The following is an 18,032-nucleotide window of genomic DNA, read 5'->3' as shown; positions in this document are numbered from 1 at the left end:
CTCCAGATGTGATATCTATGGAATGGAATGTTGCTTGCCTCTATGTTTGTGCTAGAGTTCCTGGGGTAAGATAGCATGAGGAACAATGTGATCTAAGGTGCCAAAGATTAGTTGCCCAACTTCTCCTGTAGCTCTCTCATTCACATCTTTGTACTCAGCATCCTATATCCATTGTGGTCTTTTCAGAGAGGAGCTAAAAGTGAGAATGGATCCAGTGGTCAAGAAGCTTTTCTGTGAATCATCATTTGAGGCAGGAGGCAATGGAGAGAAAGGCGCAGTTCCAGCAGGAGGCACTGCATATGGGATAAGGCCAGGGGAAGACAGAGCATCAACAGGAGGCTGAGGAGCAGAGACCCAGGCTATGGAGATAACGAGCAACACCAAGGGTCTATCATCCATGAGTCTCCTTTCTACAAATGAGTGAGAGGCAGTGCAGGGCAGAGAAATATGCCACACGCTCCAGAAAGACCTGACACCAGTTGGTTTGGAAGCCTCTCCCTGACAGTGGCCCTGAAGGTGACAGCAGCACTCAATTCTGTTGCCTCTGGGTCTTTCCCGAGAGCAACTGGGTTCCAGCACAGCATTTCACAGTCGGCAACACATTGTTGCATTCAGGGGGTGACCAATGCCTTGTACAGGAGAACCCATCATTATATAAACTCTCCTCTAGACAAAGATAGCCAGGCTCAGGGATTGATAGGCTTCACAGCTAACTCTGGGTTCCCAAATGGGCGATGCTGAAGGACAGCATGAGCACCATGGTGCCATGGAGGAGGAAGGGGACGTGCGAGGTGTGCCCCCAATCCCCTCATAGCTGAAAGGTTCCAAGAGGAGTAAAACTAAGTCTGATAATCTGGGGACATCTCCATCCCTCCAAGCAATTTCCTGACTTCTGAGTGAATAGCCGAACCATTGCTGCGAGGACGGGTCCTGCATTCATCCCTAGACCTCAAGTGTTCATGACTCACTGGGGTCAGATCCTAGCTGTGGCCATCAGTGTCCAGCTAATGTACTCACTCTGTCAACTTAAAGTCCAGCAAGAAAGAACAGCAATGTGAGTCGAGGTTGGATGTTTCCCACACCATGTAAGGATATAAACACTGTCGAGCAGGGAATAATGACTAGCATAGGCCTCTCATTCTAAAGTCCATGGTTTGGGACACTATCAGTTAGGAAACCCAGATGCACGGACCGTCACATATCTGACAAACCCTCATTAGCCACAGCAATCCTTCAGGACTAATGACTGAAAACTACCCATTATACCCTCCAAATAAAGAATTACACACATCTCCCTGACAACACACAAGAGTCCAGCACCAACTGGCACTGAGGTTGGCATCACCTGAAAGGAGACACTCTTGAGTGTGAGAAAGGTTGAACCTCGGAATAAGAGGATGGCAAAGATAGAAAACAAAATACTTTTATCTGACCATTGCATTCAGGTACCCATGGAATGGTTTTCAAGAAGTGCAAGTTATTCACAGTAATGGAGCATCCGTGACCCTGAGGTGCCATCAAAACTTTTAAACTTGTCTATCCTTACCACTTCGCCTTGGTACTGTGCCGATATCTGCAGCAGGGGTGGAGGGAGCCTGTGGACTGCTACACCCTGATGTCTGTGATGGCTTTGGTGGACATGCTGTAGTGGCCCAAACCCTGGAGGGGCCTGATCACATAAGGATCATCGAGGTTTACAGCATGAAAACAGGCCTTTCGGCCCAACTTGTCCATGCCGCCCAGTTTTTAACCACTAAGGTAGTCCCAATTGCCCACATTTGGCCCATATCCCTCCGTGCCCATCTTACTATATAACTGTCTAAATGCTTTTTAAAAGACAAAATTCTCCCGCCTCTACAACTGCCTCTGGCAGCTCGCTCCAGACACTCACAGCCCTATGTGTGAAAGAATTGCCCCTCTGGACCCTTTTGCATCTCTCTCCCCTCACATTAAACCTATGCCGTCTAGTTTTAGATTCCCCTACCTTTGGGAAACGATGTCGACTATCTACCTTATCTATGCCCCTCATTATTTTCTAGACTTTCACAACTCTATAAGATCACCCCTAAGCCTCCTCCGCTCCAGGGAAAAAGTCCCAGCCTAAATAGCCTCTCTTTATAACTCAGACCATCAAATCCTGGTCGCATCCTTGTAAATATTTTCTGCACTCTTTATCGTTTAATAATGTCCTTTCTATAATAGGGTGACCAGAACTGTATTCCAAGTGTAACCTTACTAATGTCGTTCAGCAAGACATCCCAACTCCTGCATTCATTGTTCTGACCAGGGTAATAACACCCAGTTGTGCTGCTGGAGTTGGCGTGGGCACAGACAGAGGGCAATCTAAGGGGTTGGACACCCTTGGTGACGTAACAATTTGCTCCATGCAACTTACACTGAGAGAGACAACTGTACAAAATGGCCACAACGTGGAATCACCATAACGGGACCAGCCAAGGAACAGCTAACTGCACAATCCTCTAGGGTTATTCCCCATGAGCTGTAAAAATCCTGGAAGCCTATCCTTTCACCCTGGCATCTGTACTGAAGTTTATGTGGGGCCAGGTGAATGTATGTGACGTATGAATGGTGGTTGCAATATAGCTTTATGTTGGTCTGGGAAATAGCTTCAATTAACTTATCTTGCTCTTTGTTTAACCTGAGAAAATCTGGCTGAGCAATTCTTTCCAGCCTAAAAGTGTAAACAGTGGGACTCGTACAGAATTGGCAAAACACATCCTCTCTAAATTCAGAAAGCGACACTTTATAAAGTTCTAGGCGAGCGACCACACGGAAGTGATGACTGTTAGAAAACTCAATATTTATTTTACCTCCTAGATATAACTCCTAATCAGTGAAGGGTCTCCCACACCCGGCCCACACTCGGGCTGGGGTATTTATGTCCCACTGAACCCTTGCTTTGAGGTGTAGCTCCGCTCCCTCACCTGGGGAGATCATAGGTCAGGTGAGGTCACTGGGGCTCTAACATTGCAGACCCTGTGGCCTCCAGCCGGGTTATAACACGCTGTTAGAGTCAAACCTGGTGTGGGAGAATAAGGGAGGAATTTCACCCCTCCTCACGGGGCCATAACAATACCCTCGATGGAAATTAGTTTGGACTCTGACCTGTTTCTTACTAATAGGGACAAAGAGGCCCAGCTAAGATAGGCTTGGATTGTTTTGTGAGGCGCCCACATGAATAATCCAGGCTCTGCCACTCCAAGCTTCGCACTTTAAGCAATCACATTGTGCTATCAGCTGAGGGAGCTCAATGTTTGAAGGCCTTTGACCAATAAGCTATATTGGGACTCCACAGTCCACAGACCCAACGTCAATAAGGCCAATGCCACAAAATCATAGAGGCATGCCCGCCGCAGGAGAGAGGTAGTCAGCCAGCAGGGCCCACTGGTATGGTTGGACAGCTAGCACACTCTGCAGGTATCCAAGGCCAGCCACCAGAGCTAGTAGTCAGCTGGCACTCTCCACAGTTATGGGTGGTGAGGCACTCTCAATTACGACACAAAAGTTAGGTCAGTAATCAAAGGCTTTAATAAGCAGTGAACAATGGCAGCCTCCATGAGAAGTGTGCTCGCAAAATGGAGTCTCATCTTAAGTACTGTTTCCCAGGGGGCGTAGCCAGAGGCAGAGTCCCCCAGGGTTCCAAGCCTCTTAAAGGGGCAATGTATTCCGATCATCACAAGCCTCTTAAAGGGGCAAGGTATTCCAATCATCACAGGTGGTTAGTCTGTACACTCCATAAAGGCAGGAGATCAAATGGCACATTCTGCAGGCACAGGTAAGCACCATAGATTACATCAGCAGATGTGCTCTGCACATTAGGGAAACCAGCTTTTACTCACCAAGCTCGAGATTGGTCTCAGAATTTAGGTATTGTATGGGCGGGAATCTCCAACCCCTCTGCCGGGCCGGTGAATCGTTGGGGGGCGGCGTGAATCCCGCCCCACCTCCCCGACGCCGACTGCCGAATTCGCCGGCGCCGTTTTTTTGGCGGGGGCGGGAATCACGCCGCGCCAGTCGGGGGCCATTGGCAGTGGCCCCCCCGGCAATTCCCCGCTCCGTGATGGGCCGAGCGGCCGTCCCTTTTCGGCCGGTCCTGCCGGCGTAAATTACACAAGGTTCTTACCAGTGGGACCTGGCTCTGCAGACAGCCTGCAGAGTCCTCGGGAGGGCGCGGGGGCATCTGACCCAGGGGGGGGCACCCACGATGGCCTGGCCCGTGATTGGGGCCCACCGATCTGTGGGTGGGCCTGTGCTGTGGGGGCACTCTTTCCCTCTGCGCCAGCCACTGTAAAGCTCCGCTATGGCCGGCGCGGAGAAGAACCCCCCTGCGCATGCGCAGGAATCACGCCAGCGGTTCTGGGAACATGCTGGCGCTCCTGCGCATGCACCAACTGGCGCAGGCCGACAGAGGCCCTTCGGCGCCGGTTGGCGCAGCGCCAAGCACTCCAGCACCGGCCACCCCCCGAAGGTGTGATGCAGGAGTGGTTCACGCCACTCTTTGGCGCCGGTACGGCCCCCCCGCCGGATACCGGAGAATCCTGCCCAAGATATCTTTCAATGATTCCGATTATTGGTTCCTTTTAGCATGTTCAATGTTTTCATAATTAGCCATTTACAAATATAAACCTTTGACATAAAATCTTACAGGTCCAGTTGTTTAGTAGCTTTCTGGTAAAGAGTGCACCCTTATTATAGTTAATTCTATTCTTCTGTCAACTATGGACACTGAGGGAGTTACCACAGTTTGGTGGTTCCATTGGGGAGTGCTGGTATGGTTAAAATAGACGGTGCACCCAAGTTGTACTGCCTGAGCAGCCAAGCTCCTGACTGAAAGCACAAATCACAGAAACACCCACATTTAGGTTAACAAGGTCCTGACTGTTGATCTGTCACAAGAAAATCTTTCCCTCACCCCACAGACGGCAGTCTGCATGATAGCATCAGCACCATCCTCTGAAGAGTTCAGACTTGCAGCAATAGCCTGATTGTGTAGCAGTGTGCTGAACGTCGCCCCATCAGAGTTCAATGATAGAACATTTCGGAAGCTAAATTGACTTCTGCATGTTTCACCAGCTGTACAAGGATTTTTCTGCAAGACACCGAACCCTTAAAGGAAACACATTTACAGGTGAGGATATGTTATTAGAACTGAGCTTAGCAAAGTAAGGAAGAAGAATTTGGGGGAAAGTATGCAATGAGAAGATGTTGTTCACACCTTTAAGTTCAACCCTCTGAAGCTTTTTTTGAAAAGCATTTTTATTCCAATTTTCAAAACTTTAAATTTTACAAAAAAAACACACCCAACATTTTAAACCCCCCACCCAATAAGAACCCCCCCCCCCCCCCCCCCATAACAGTCGACGGCAACCAACTCTCTAAACTGAACAAACCCCAACTATTGTGGAACCCATAACTCGCAAACCACCCCCCCCCCCCCCCCCAACCCCTCTGAGGGCAAATGTCACCTACTCCAGGAGTAAGAACTCCGATAAGTCCCCCACCATGCCGAGACACAGAGAAGCTGACCTTTGCAGCATCCTTGAGCACGGGTGAGGTCCCGGAGGACTGGAGAATTGCTAATTTTGTCCCTTTGTTTAAGAAGGGTAGCAGGGATAATCCAGGGAATTATAGACCTGTGAGCTTGACGTCAGTGGTAGGCAAACTGTTGGAGAAGATACTGAGGGATAGGATCTATTCACATCTGGATGAAAATAGACTTATCAGTGATAGGCAGCATGGTTTTGTGCAGGGAAGGTCATGTCTTACAAACCTAATAGAATTCTTTGAGGAAGTGACAAAGTTAATTGATGAGGGAAGGGCTGTAGATGTCGTATACATGGACTTTAGTAAGGCGTTTGATAAGGGTTCCCATGGCAGGTTGATGGAAAAAGTGAAGTCGTATGGGGTTCAGGGTGTACCAGCTAGATGGATAAAGAACTGGCTGGGCAACAGGAGACAGAGAGTAGTGGTGGAAGGGAGTGTCTCAAAATGGAGACGGGTGACTAGTGGTGTTCCACAGGGATCCGTGCTCGGACCACTGTTGTTTGTGATCTACATAAATGACCTGGAGGAAGGTATAGGTGGTCTGATTAGAAAGTTTGCAGATGATACTAAGATTGGTGGAGTTGCAGATAGTGAGGAGGACTGTCAGAGAATACAATAAAATATAGATAGATTGGAGAGTTGGGCAGAGAAATGGCAGATGGAGTTCAATCCAGGCAAATGCGAGGTGATGCATTTTGGAAGATCAAATTCAAGAGCGGACTATATGGTCAATGGAAGGGTCTTGGGGAAAATTGATGTGCAGAGAGATCTGGGAGTTCAGGTCCATTGTACCCTGAAGGTGGCAACGCAGGTTGATGGAGTGGTCAAGAAGGCATACAGCATGCTTGCCTTCATCGGACGGGGTATTGAGTACAAGAGTTGGCAGGTCATGTTACAGTTGTATAGGACTTTGGTTCGGCCACATTTGGAATACTGCGTGCAGTTCTGGTCGCCACATTACCAGAAGGATGTGGATGCCTTGGAGAGGGTGCAGAGGAGGTTCACCAGGATGTTGCCTGGTATGGAGGGTGCTAGCTATGAAGAAAGGTTGAGTAGATTAGGATTGTTTTCGTTAGAAAGACGGAGGTTGAGGGGGGACCTGATTGAGGTCTACAAAATTATGAGAGGTATGGACAGGGTGGATTTCAACAAGCTTTTCCCAAGAGTGGGGGTGTCAGTTACAAGGGGTCACGATTTTAAGGTGAGAGGGGGAAAGTTTACGGGAGATGTGCGTGGAAAGTTTTTTACGCAGAGGGTGGTGGGTGCCTGGAACGCTTTACCAGCGGAGGTGGTAGAGGCGGGCACGATAGCATCGTTTAAGAGGCATCTAGACAGATCTATGAATGGGCGGGAACAGAGGGAAGTAGACCGTGGAAAATAGGAGACAGGTTTAGATAGAGGATCTAGATCGGCGCAGGCTGGGAGGGCCGAAGGGCCTGTTCCTGTGCTGTAATTTTCTTTGTTCTTTGTTTGTTCCACCTCAACAGCACCCGTCTACGAGCAATCAGTGAGGCAAAGCTAAGACATCTGCTGTCGCCCCCGTCTGCAACTCCGGCTGGTCCGACATCCTGAATATGGCGTCTAGGGGACCGGGCTCCACACCTAGGTACAAAACCCCGGAGATGGTACTGAAAACTGACCTCCAGAAACTTTCCAACTTCAGACAGGACCAGAACATACGCACATGATTAGCAGGCCCTCCCACTCAGCTCACAGATGTCCTCTACCCCCTCATCCTTGATTTTGTCAGGTGTGCCCTGCACACCATCTTCAGCTGCATCTGCCCCTGCCTCGCACCTGAGGTCGAGACATTCACCCTCCACAGCACCTCGCACCACAATCCCTCTTCCAATGCTGCCCCCACTCCGTTTCTCATTGAGCCTTAATCTCCCCCCCCCCCCCCCCCCCCCCCCCATGGACACCTTATCCTCCTCCGAATCCAACCATAAATTGCCGAGCTGCATCTTCCCCACCAACCGGCCACCCCACCGAAAGCACCTCCTACAGCAGCGGCTCAAACCTGTGCTTGGCTCGAGCCCGTGATTGGGAAGTGATGCCAGAAGGCACATCACTGGTATGGTTACTGTGCACCCAGGTTTGCACTGCCAACAACAGAGGAAGATTATCACACCTCAACAAATCCGGGCATCCCTGCCTCGTTCCCTGGTGTAAAGAAAATACCCTGAATTAATATCATTCGTGCGCATGCTCGCCATTGGCTCCTCATACATAGATCATAGAATTTACAGTGCAGAAGGAGGCCATTCGGCCCATCGAGTCTGCACCGGCTCTTGGAAAGAGCACCCTACCCAAGATCAACACCTCCACCCTATCCCCAGAACCCAGTAACCCCACCCAACACTAAGGGCAATTTTGGACACTAAGGGCAATTTAGCATGGCCAATCCACCTAACCTGCACATTTTTGGACTGTGGGAGGAAACCGGAGCACCCGGAGGAAACCCACGCACACACGGGGAGGATGTGCAGACTCCGCACAGACAGTGACCCAAGCCGGGAATCGAACCTGGGACCCTGGAGCTGTGAAGCCATTGTGCACACTGCACAATGCCACAATGACATCAACTGCACACATGCCGCAAACCTAGGCCCAATCCCAAACTTCTCCAAAACAGCAATCAAATAACTCCACTCCACCCGATCAAACGCCTTCTCCGTATCCAACGCCATCACCACCTCCAACTTGCTTCCCTCTGCCGGCGAAAGCACCACATTCAGCAGCCGCCTCACATTCAATGACAACTGCCTTAACGAACTCCGTCAGACCCTCCCCAGTCACCCGAGGAAGGCACACCCCCAACCTTAATGCCAACCCCCTTGGCCAATATTGGAGTCTGCCCTCTTAACACCAGCCAACAGCGACTTCTCCACCACAAAAAAAAATCAATCCTTGAGAACACCTTGTGCACCGAGGACAAAAACGAATACTCCCGATCACACGGGTGTAAAAATCTCCATGGGCCAACCCTACCCATCTGCTTCATAAGCCCAGCCAAAACCTTCGCCCACTTCTCCTCCCGACGGGGTCAGCGAGCACAGCTGGGACATGTCCGGCCTCAGCTCCAACACTGTGTTCATCCTCCCCCCCCACCAAAATGTACTAATGGGTATTAAGATTCGGATGGCAGCCAGCGTTTTCTTCACAAACCCCACAGCATCCCAATTAGGGGCAGATACACTAACACTACATACCCCCTCTCTAGCGCACCCGTTATGATAATGTGCCTTCCCCCCCCCCTTGTGTTGCCCTATTATGTATTTTCATGTACTTAATGATCTGTTGTGCTGCTCGCAGAAAGATACTTTTCACTGTACCTCGGTACATGTGACAATAAACAAATCCAAATCCAATCCCTGATCCACCACCACCGTCTCCATTTGAAACCTTACCCACTCACCCACCAAATGTGCCACCCCCGGGCCCTACTATCAAACGCTGAATGAAGCACCGAGCTCACCCAATCCTTTCTAAGCTTCATCTGGTCCTTCACCCTCACATGGTCTCTTGCAGCATCAGCTTTCAAACGCTCGTGAGGCGGGGGGGGGGGGGGGGGGGGGGGACTCTCACCCTCTGCCCCTGTCCCCAACCCTTCGATCCGCCATCACCACTCCCCCAGGGCCCACCCTTCCGGCAGGACCCACCCCATCTTTTAGTCACCGTCAACCCCCATCCCCCTTCCCACAACCCTCCCATCCACTCCCTCTTGCTAACACCTCATCCAGTATCGAACCCCTCCCACCACCATTCACACCTCCCAGGTCCATCAAAACCTGCCCAACCAGGCTCCAACTGTCACGCCCCCTCCCCCCACTGCACTCCCAATCACTAGCCAATCTTTGTTTGCTAGTGTAGTGATGCCTCCTCCTCAGCAACCCAGCCCCCATGCACAGGACTCTCCAACACTCCCCCCCCCAACCCCCCACCCCGCACTCCCATCAAAAGCAAACTTCAACCCCCCAGTCAGAGGGGGGAGAACAAAAGAGAAACATACCAAAAAAAAGAAAAACCACACAAGAAACCCCAGTGGAAAAAAAATCAAAGAAAAAAGAACCCAGTCCACACCATCCAAGTCCAGATCCCAAAACCCATCTCAGTCCCAGTCCTTCAGCCATCACGAAAGCCTCCACCACCTCCGCTATCTCAAAACAAAAGGCCTTCAAATTGTGAGTCACTCTCAGCTTCACAGGGTAGATCACTCCACACCTCACTCTGCTGCTGTACAGTGTCGCCTTCATCTGTCCAAAGGCCGCCCGCCTTCTCATCAACTCCGCTGTAAGATCTGGGTATATACATATACCAATGCCTTCCCACTTCACCTCCCATTTCTGCTTCGCCCAACTCAAACCTTCTCCTTCACATGGTAGCTGTGGAATCAGACTATAACCGCCCTTAGTGTCTCATTCGTTTTAGGCTTTGGACGGGGCGACCAATGGGCCCTGCCCAGCTCAGAGAGGAAGGGCTCTTTCCCCTCCCCCATCAACTTCGTGAACATGTCTGCAAAGTACTCGGTCGGCCTCCGGCCCTCCAACCCCTCGGGCAAGCCCATGATCCTCAAATTCTGTCTCCTCGGCCTGTTCTCCAGGTCCTTCACTCTGGCCCCGAGCCCTTTATTGATCTCCGCCACCCTCCGCAGCTCCTCACCCATCGAAGTGAACTGGTCGCTGTGCTGCGACAATGCCTCCTCCACCCCCCTCATCTTCTCTCCTTGCTCCCGCACCTCCATCGACATCTTTGGCAATGCAATCTTTATCGGGCCCAGCGTATTCTCCACCCAGTCCTTGAGCTAGGTCATCATCTCCCTCTGATGCACCGCTAAGTGTTTGGCGAACAGCCTTTCAAACGCCCCCAATACCACCTCGGTCAGAGTTTCAACTGTAACGGGAGCGTCCCCACTCGACAAACCAGCACCCGCCATCTTTCCTTCTGTTGGACTCACAGCAGTACTCACCAGCAGACTTTCACCTCGCACTCTTCCTTCCCTGCATTCCACCGACTCCTTAGAACTTCCCACGCCAACTCATCCAAAAAGCACCCCTGATACTGGGCATAAAGATCCGAAAAACAAAGACTCGAGCAGGAGCCACTCAACGTGCAACCTCCACCTACATGTCACCACTGGAAATCCCAACCCTCTGCAGTTTTCCAATGAAGTCAATGGTGTGACATTGAACTGACTGTCATAAATCAACTCTCGGGGTGGCATGGTGGCACAGTGGTTAGCACTGCTTCCTCACAGTGCCGAGGACCTGGGTTTGATCCCAGCCAGGGGTCACTGTCTGTGTGGAGTTTACACATTTTCCCTGTGTCTGCGTGGGTCTCACCCCCACAACCCAAAGATGTGCGGGATAGGTGGATTGGCCACTCTAAATTGCCCCTTAATTAGGAATTCTTTTCAAACATAAATAAATAAATCAACTCTAAATTAAACGCTGTACAGAAAAAAATCTTTTAACTCATGATTTGTGTGTGTCCTTTATAGGATCTGGATCGTGAAAAGAAAGTTTACCAATTCTGAAATCAGATGTTATCTTTCGCATTTCCTCATTCAATTCAATTCCCAACTTCTTCATGTTTTCCAAGCCATCCTGGACAGAGAGGGAGAGGTCCGCAAGATAATACAGATCCACTGGGATACTCCTTAGCTTTCTGAAAATGCAGTGAGAAGGACTGGGTTTCTCCTGAAAAGAAACAACCATGTTCATGATAGAAACTCAAAGATATAGTATACAAGTGTTATCTTTGAGAAGCACTGCAGTAATTCACCAAGACTCCTTCAACAGCACCTCCCAAACCCACAGCCGTTACCACCCAGAAGGACATGGGCAGCAGATGCATGGGAACATCATCAGCTGCAAATTCCCCTCAAAGTGATACACCCCGCTGACTTGGAATTATATCCCTGTTCCTTCTCTGTCACTCAGTCAAAATCCTGAAACTCCCTCCCCACCAGCAATGCGGGAGCACAAATTTCAGTGGTTCAACAAGATGGATCATCACCAATTTTCCAATAGCAATTAAGGATCAGCAATGTTTGCTGGCCTTGCCCAGGTCCTGTGAATGAATGAAAATGAACAAACTTACAAGGTTAACAGTGATGAGAGATTTCTCGAAGAGGTAGTAAGCCTGGCAGAAGTTGGTGGAATTCCAGTTCCTTAATCAGATGGTTGTGATTTCATGCGCCACTTTTGAACATGAGCAAATTATTTAAGCTTACACTTGAGTGAGATACGGCAGGAATGCTACTTTTTCAGAGTTGCCCATATTTAATTTATAATAAATATTACAAGGTTCATTTGAAGAAGCGCTATGGGACCCCGAGCCAGGATTCTTCTCCATAATGCCACCCAAAACTTGTTTGGATTGCAGCTTTAGGATGATGAAAAATGCAAATGGGTGGTCCTATCACCAGCTTATCACCGTGAATGTAATTTTCCACTTACTGCCAGGATGGCCGTTGAATGGCAATAGCATTGATGGCACCGGACTTATCTGCCGAGGCTATTTCCTTCTCATTTATTCCATTTGCCAACACTTCCCAGAGCCGAGATGGACAAGGTAGTGGTAAACCTAAAGAATGGTGCTGGGTTCACCCAAAAGCCAGAGAGAGGGAATTGAAGGAATTCTAATGGTCTACTCTCCTTCTATTTATCTTCTTGTATAAGCCTTGATGCCAACTGAGGGCTTCCATCAGATTCTAGTCATCAGAGCGTTTCCACACTTTTCACTGTCTGGCTGTCTCTCCTTGGGATTCTTAGATGGACAAGAACATCCTCCCTCCTGATGGAAGCCCATTGTGCAGTGTTGAGCAATGTGTTTTATCGTACATGTAGTTTCACTGATCCATGTTTGATTATGTTAGTCGGTTCTCTGCTCTATGAGTGCTTGTTTGCTTAAGCCTGTGGGTGGAACTAGAGAGCTAAGTGACTGACATCACACAGAAAGTTCCAGAAAGATCTGAGGCTCTGAGCTGAGACCATGAGTGCACCTAGAAATCCTGCGAGTTCTGAGATAATTTCAAGTAATGTGAATTAACTGTTGCAAATTCGAAACTAGTGTCACCTCTGCATTGCTCGAGATGAAGCAGACATACAAGATATACAGCAACCTGGTGAATACATAACAAAAGTGATGATGAGGATGGTTAAGAAAAGATAAAACTTTCCAGCTCCGGGGTCATTTCTTTCATTATTGGGAGATCCTCCCATGTTGTGGGAAAGAGGAATTTCGGGCTTCAAAACCTACTTGCTCGCTCCAGGGAGGAAAAGTCTGGATGTAGCGGTGATCCGCAAGACAGCGATACTTGTAGATTGCCTTAGAGCAGAAGGCCAGTGAATATTCAAGCAGCTCACAGAAGGTAAGTCTACATTTGCTGTGACCGTAAGTGCTCTTGAAATATACTTCAGGCCAAAGAAAAGTGTGAGGTTTAAATGACAGAGATCCCAGGGAAATAGTGAGCCCATTAAACCAGGGTTTCCCAACCCTTTTGAGCCAGGGAAACCCCTAGTGATGTCCCATGAGCATCGGGGAACTCCAAGCATTTCCATAATGTTGGCACCCCCTTTTTTGCTGTCAATGGTGGATATGGAGGGCTCAAAACAGCAAATGAGCTAAGAGGGATATAGAATGTGCAAGAGGGAACTTAAAAAGGAAGTTAGGAGAGAAAAGAGGACATAAAAGGATACTGGCAGGTACATAAGATCTAGGAGCAGGAGTAGGCTATCTGACCCCTCGAGCCTGCTCCACCATCCAATAAAATCATGGTTGATCTTTTTGTGGACTCAAGCTCTACTTACCTGCCCGCTCACCGTAACCTTTTATTCCTTTACTGTTCAAAAATCTATCTACCTTTGCCTTAAAAACATTTAATGAGGTAGCCTCAACTGCTTCACTGGACAGGGAATTCCACAGATTCACAAGTTCTTCCTCAACTCACTCCTGAATCTGCTCGCCCTTATTTTGAGGCTTTGCCCCCTAATTCTGCTTTGACCTGCCAGCACCTACTCAGCCTCTCCTCATAAGCTAATCCTCTCAACTGCGGAATCAACCTAGTGAATCTCCTCTGCACACCCTCAGAGCCAGTATATCCTTTCTCAAGTAAGGAGGCCAAAACTGTACACAGTACTCCAGGTGTGGCCTCACCAGCACCATATACAGCTACAACATAACCTCCCTACTTTTAACCTCCATCTGTCTAGCATTGAAGATTCCATTTGCCTTCTTAATTATTTGCTGCATCTGCAAACCAACTTTTTGCGATTCATGCACACGGTAAAATAAAGGAAAATCCGAAGTTGTTCTGTAAGTGCATTAAGGGTAAAAGGATAACCAGGGAAAGAGTAGGACTAGTGGTCATTTGTGAGTGGAGCTGATGGTAGGGTTTTAAATGGATACTTTGTGACAGTGTTCACTCACGAGAGGGACAATGTGGGTATAGAAATGAGGGAGAAGGACTGTAACAAAATTAAAGAGATTAATATAGACAGAGAGGAGGTTCAGAGTGGTCTGGCAGGCTTAAATGTAGACAAATCTCCAGGGCCAGATGAAATGTATCCCAGGCTGCTGAGTGAGGCAAGGGAGGAAATAGCAGGGGTGCTGACAATAATTTTCAATTCACCTCTGGCCACAGGAGAGGATCCGGAGGACTGGAGGATAGCAAATGTGGTACCATTACTCAAGACTGGGGGAAGGGATAAACCAGGAAACTACAGGCAGTCAGTCTAAACTCAGTGGTGGGGAAACTATTGGAAGCATTTCTGAGAGTCAGAATTAATCTGCATTTAGAGAGGCAGAGATTAATCAAGAACAGTCAGCATGGTTAAGGGGAGCTCATGTCTGTCCAAGTTGATTGAGTTTTTCGAAGAGGTGAGCAGGTGTGTAGAACATAGAACATACAGTGCAGAAGGAGGCCATTCGGCCCATCGAGGAGGCATCAACCCACTTAAGCCCTCACTTCCACCCTATCCCCGTAACCCAATAACCCCTCCTAACCTTTTTCTGGTCACTAAGGGCAATTTATCATGGCCAATCCACCTAACCTGCACGACTTTGGACTGTGGGAGGAAACCGGAGCACCCGGAGGAAACCCACGCAGACACGGGGAGAACGTGCAAACTCCACACAGACAGAACCTGGCGAGAACTCAAAAGTAAGAAAACCATTTGTGTAAAATCTCGTTTGAATTCTCCCAATGGCGGGTTAATGGCGGGTCACTCTCGGAAAGTGGCAGGGATTCAATTTGCATTCATTTGAATGCTCATTAAAATAGATGCCCGCAAGAATGCCATCAGGCCTTTCAGTCTTCTGTTACGCCAGCGGGAAATTACGTCAATCCACCTAACCTGCACGTCTTTGGACTGTGGGAGGAAACCGGAGCACCCGGAGGAAACCCACGCACACACGGGGAGGATGTGCAGACTCCGCACAGACAGTGACCCAGCGGGGAATCGAACCTGGGACCCTGGCGCTGTGAAGCCACCTGTGCTACTGTGCTGCCCATGAAGGAATGAAGGAAATATATTTGACATAGTCTACTTGGATTCAGCAAGACCTCTGATAAGGTCTCACGTGGGAGACTGATAGTGAAGGGAAGAGCTCATGGGATCCAAAGAAATTTGGCAAATTGTGAGTGGCAGGAAGCAGCGGGTGGTGATTGAGGGGTGTTTTTTTGTCTGGAAGCCTGTGTCCAGTGGGGTCCCGCAGGGACCAGTGTTGTTGTTTTTGCTTTATATAAATTATTTAGATATGCATGAAGGAAGATTTATCAGTAAGTTTACGGATTATACGAAATTTGGTGGGGTGGTAAATAGTGAGGAGGATGGCCTTCGATTACAGGAAGATATAGACAGGCTGATCAGTGGCAAATGGAATTCAATCCAGGTAAGTATGAGGTGATGCATGTGGGCAGGACAAACAAGGCAAGGGAATACATGATAAATGGCATGATAAACTGGAAAGCATCAAGGATCAGAGGGATCTTCGTGTATGCACACCGGTCCCTTAACGTAGCAGAGCAGGTGGATACAATGGTTAACAAGGCTTTCTTAGCCGAGGCCTAGTGTTTAAGAGCAGGGAGGTTATGCTGGAACTGTATAAAATGTTGCTTTGACCACAGCTAAAGTATTGTGCGCACTTCTGGAATCCACATTATAGGAGGGATGTGATAGCACTGGAAAGGGTTCAGAGTAGATTTACCAGGATGTTGCCTGGGCTGGAGAGTTTTAGCTTTGAAGAGAGATTGGATAGACTGGGGTGTTTTCCTTAGAGCAGAGGAGCCTGCGGTGGGAAACGAATGAGGTGTATTCAGGATTATGAGAGGCATAGAGTAGCCAGGATCAACCTTTTCCCATTGGTGGAGGGGTCAACAACCAGGGGGCATAGATTGAAGGTAAGGGCAAGAGTTATGGTGGGGATGTGAGGAAAAACCTTTTCACTAGAGGGTGGTGGGAGTTTGGCACTCACTGCCTGAAAGGATGGCGGAGACAGAGACCCTCATAAAATTTACAAAGTATTTTGATGTGCACTCATGATCTCATGGCATACAAAGCTATGGGCCAAGTGCTGGAAAATGGGATTACAATAGATAGATGGTTGTTTATGACGAGCGCAGACTCGATGGACCGAAGGGCTTTTTCTGTGCTGTATGACTCTGTGACTCCAAAGAAGGTTCATGTGATAACCCTCACGCGACCCAAGGGGACGACCCAATTGATCTCCCTGTGGGGCTCATGAAGTACGAGCTCCCACGCGAGGGGCAGTGGCCTAGCAGCTGGCAAAACTAAGGCTTAGAAGCCAGCCCGGATTGGGACTGGCATGCTCTGTAGTCCCAGCTGGGACCTATGTACTGTATGCCACGCTGCGGCTTTTACTTTTGCCTTAAGAATAAACCTATGTTACATCACCGTCTCGGGTCTCCTGAAGATTTTATAGTTCACTAGACTGATTCCTGAGATGAAAGAGTTATCTTATGAGGAAAGGCTGAGCAGGTGGGGCTTATACTGATTGAAGTTTAAAAGAATGAGAAGTTTATGTTGGAACATAAAAGGTTCTGAGGGGCCCTTGACAGGGTAGATGCTTTGAGGATGTTTCTCCATGGGGGGGGCAGGGGTATCTAGAACTCGGAGGTACAGTTTGTAAAGAAGAGGTCTCTCATTTAAGATAGAGATGAATTTCTTTTATGATAGGGACATTGGTTTGGGGGATTCTCTTCCACAGAGAGCTGTGGAGGCAGGGCCACTGGATATATACAATGCTGAGTTGTACAGAGTTTTGACTGACAAGGAAGCCAAGGGTATGGGTGTTTTGTTATGCTCTTGATGTGGCATAAGCTGCTTCCTTGATGTGCACTCTGACAAAGGAAGGTACGGACTTGGAGATAACTTTAACACGTTGATTAAACTGTTAACAATTCTCCTACTTGGATTTGACTCTCCTGTTAATCCTGCTATAGCTACTCAGACTGACAATCCACGTGGTGGGTATGATGTGTTTCAAATCAACCCTGTGTACTCACTGAGTGTCTCCACTGGAAAGAGACTGAGCATGTGTGCTGTGTCCTTTTATATGGGTTGGTGTAGTGCCCTCCTGTGGTAGTGTCACCTCTGTGTGTGTCGTGAATGCCCATTGGTCATGTCCTATCTTACTGGCCTATTGGTTGAATGTCTGTGTGTCATGTCTCTGGTGCTCCTTCTAGTGTCTATCTCGTCTACGTGTATTTACATTAACCTCTTGTATATTTACAGTGATGCATATCACCACAATGGGGGTTAGGCAGGAAAGTGGAGTTAAGGCCACAGTCAGAATGGTCATGATCTTATCAAATGGCAAAGCAGACAAGAGGGCCCGAATGGCCTGACCCTGTCCTTTTTGCTATGGGTAGATGTTTAGTCTACCAAGTCTCACAGGCAACTACAGAAATGTCGGGTTTTATAAATGGTTAAATGGACTTAAACTGTCTTTCAACCATTTCGGGGATTAGACGTTACCGGTCTCAAGAAGGAAAAATTCAATCAAACCATTGCGAGTGAGAATAGCTTTGGACTCGTCCCTGAAGAACAAAGTATCCACTTATCAGACAGAATAAAGTAAAAGCATGTGAGGGAATTTTCTGTCATTTTAAAAGTTAAAGGGGGGTTATTTTCTCTATTTTGGAGGTTACGTTGCCGACTGGATAGTGTTTATTTAGACCATGAATGCTGCTTTTAGTTTGTTTATTCCACTTAAGGGGCTTAAAAGTTAAAATCTTGTCTGGTAATCTTTCCAGTCAGGCACCGGAAATTCAAGTCTGCAGGGAATGTAACCCTGGGTTGGTGTTAGCTTTCAGAAGAGTGGCTTTCGGAAATCGTGCCAAGTTTCAGTACTCAGTAACTTGGGAGTTTATTGGGCTCCTCTGAACACCCTCCATCAAACCAGCTTCTTACAAAGAACTGTGCCATCATAATACCACTCGA

At 48.4% G+C, this 18,032-nt stretch overlaps 1 protein-coding gene across 1 annotated transcript in view; it reads right to left on the bottom strand.

The window, feature by feature from the left end:
* The window catches only part of LOC119966496 (integrin beta-1-like), a 132,153-nt gene that overhangs the window by 95,028 nt on the left and 19,093 nt on the right, over nt 1-18,032 (bottom strand). Inside the window, 3 exon segments of the mRNA XM_038798276.1 lie at nt 4,934-5,127; nt 11,093-11,216; nt 11,218-11,264. Coding sequence (XP_038654204.1) covers nt 4,934-5,127; nt 11,093-11,216; nt 11,218-11,264 — 365 coding nt within the window.

The sequence above is a fragment of the Scyliorhinus canicula genome, chromosome 5 (assembly GCF_902713615.1).
Source record: "Scyliorhinus canicula chromosome 5, sScyCan1.1, whole genome shotgun sequence".
Lineage (NCBI taxonomy): Eukaryota > Metazoa > Chordata > Chondrichthyes > Carcharhiniformes > Scyliorhinidae > Scyliorhinus > Scyliorhinus canicula.
This window is presented reverse-complemented; position numbering and strand designations above follow the sequence as displayed.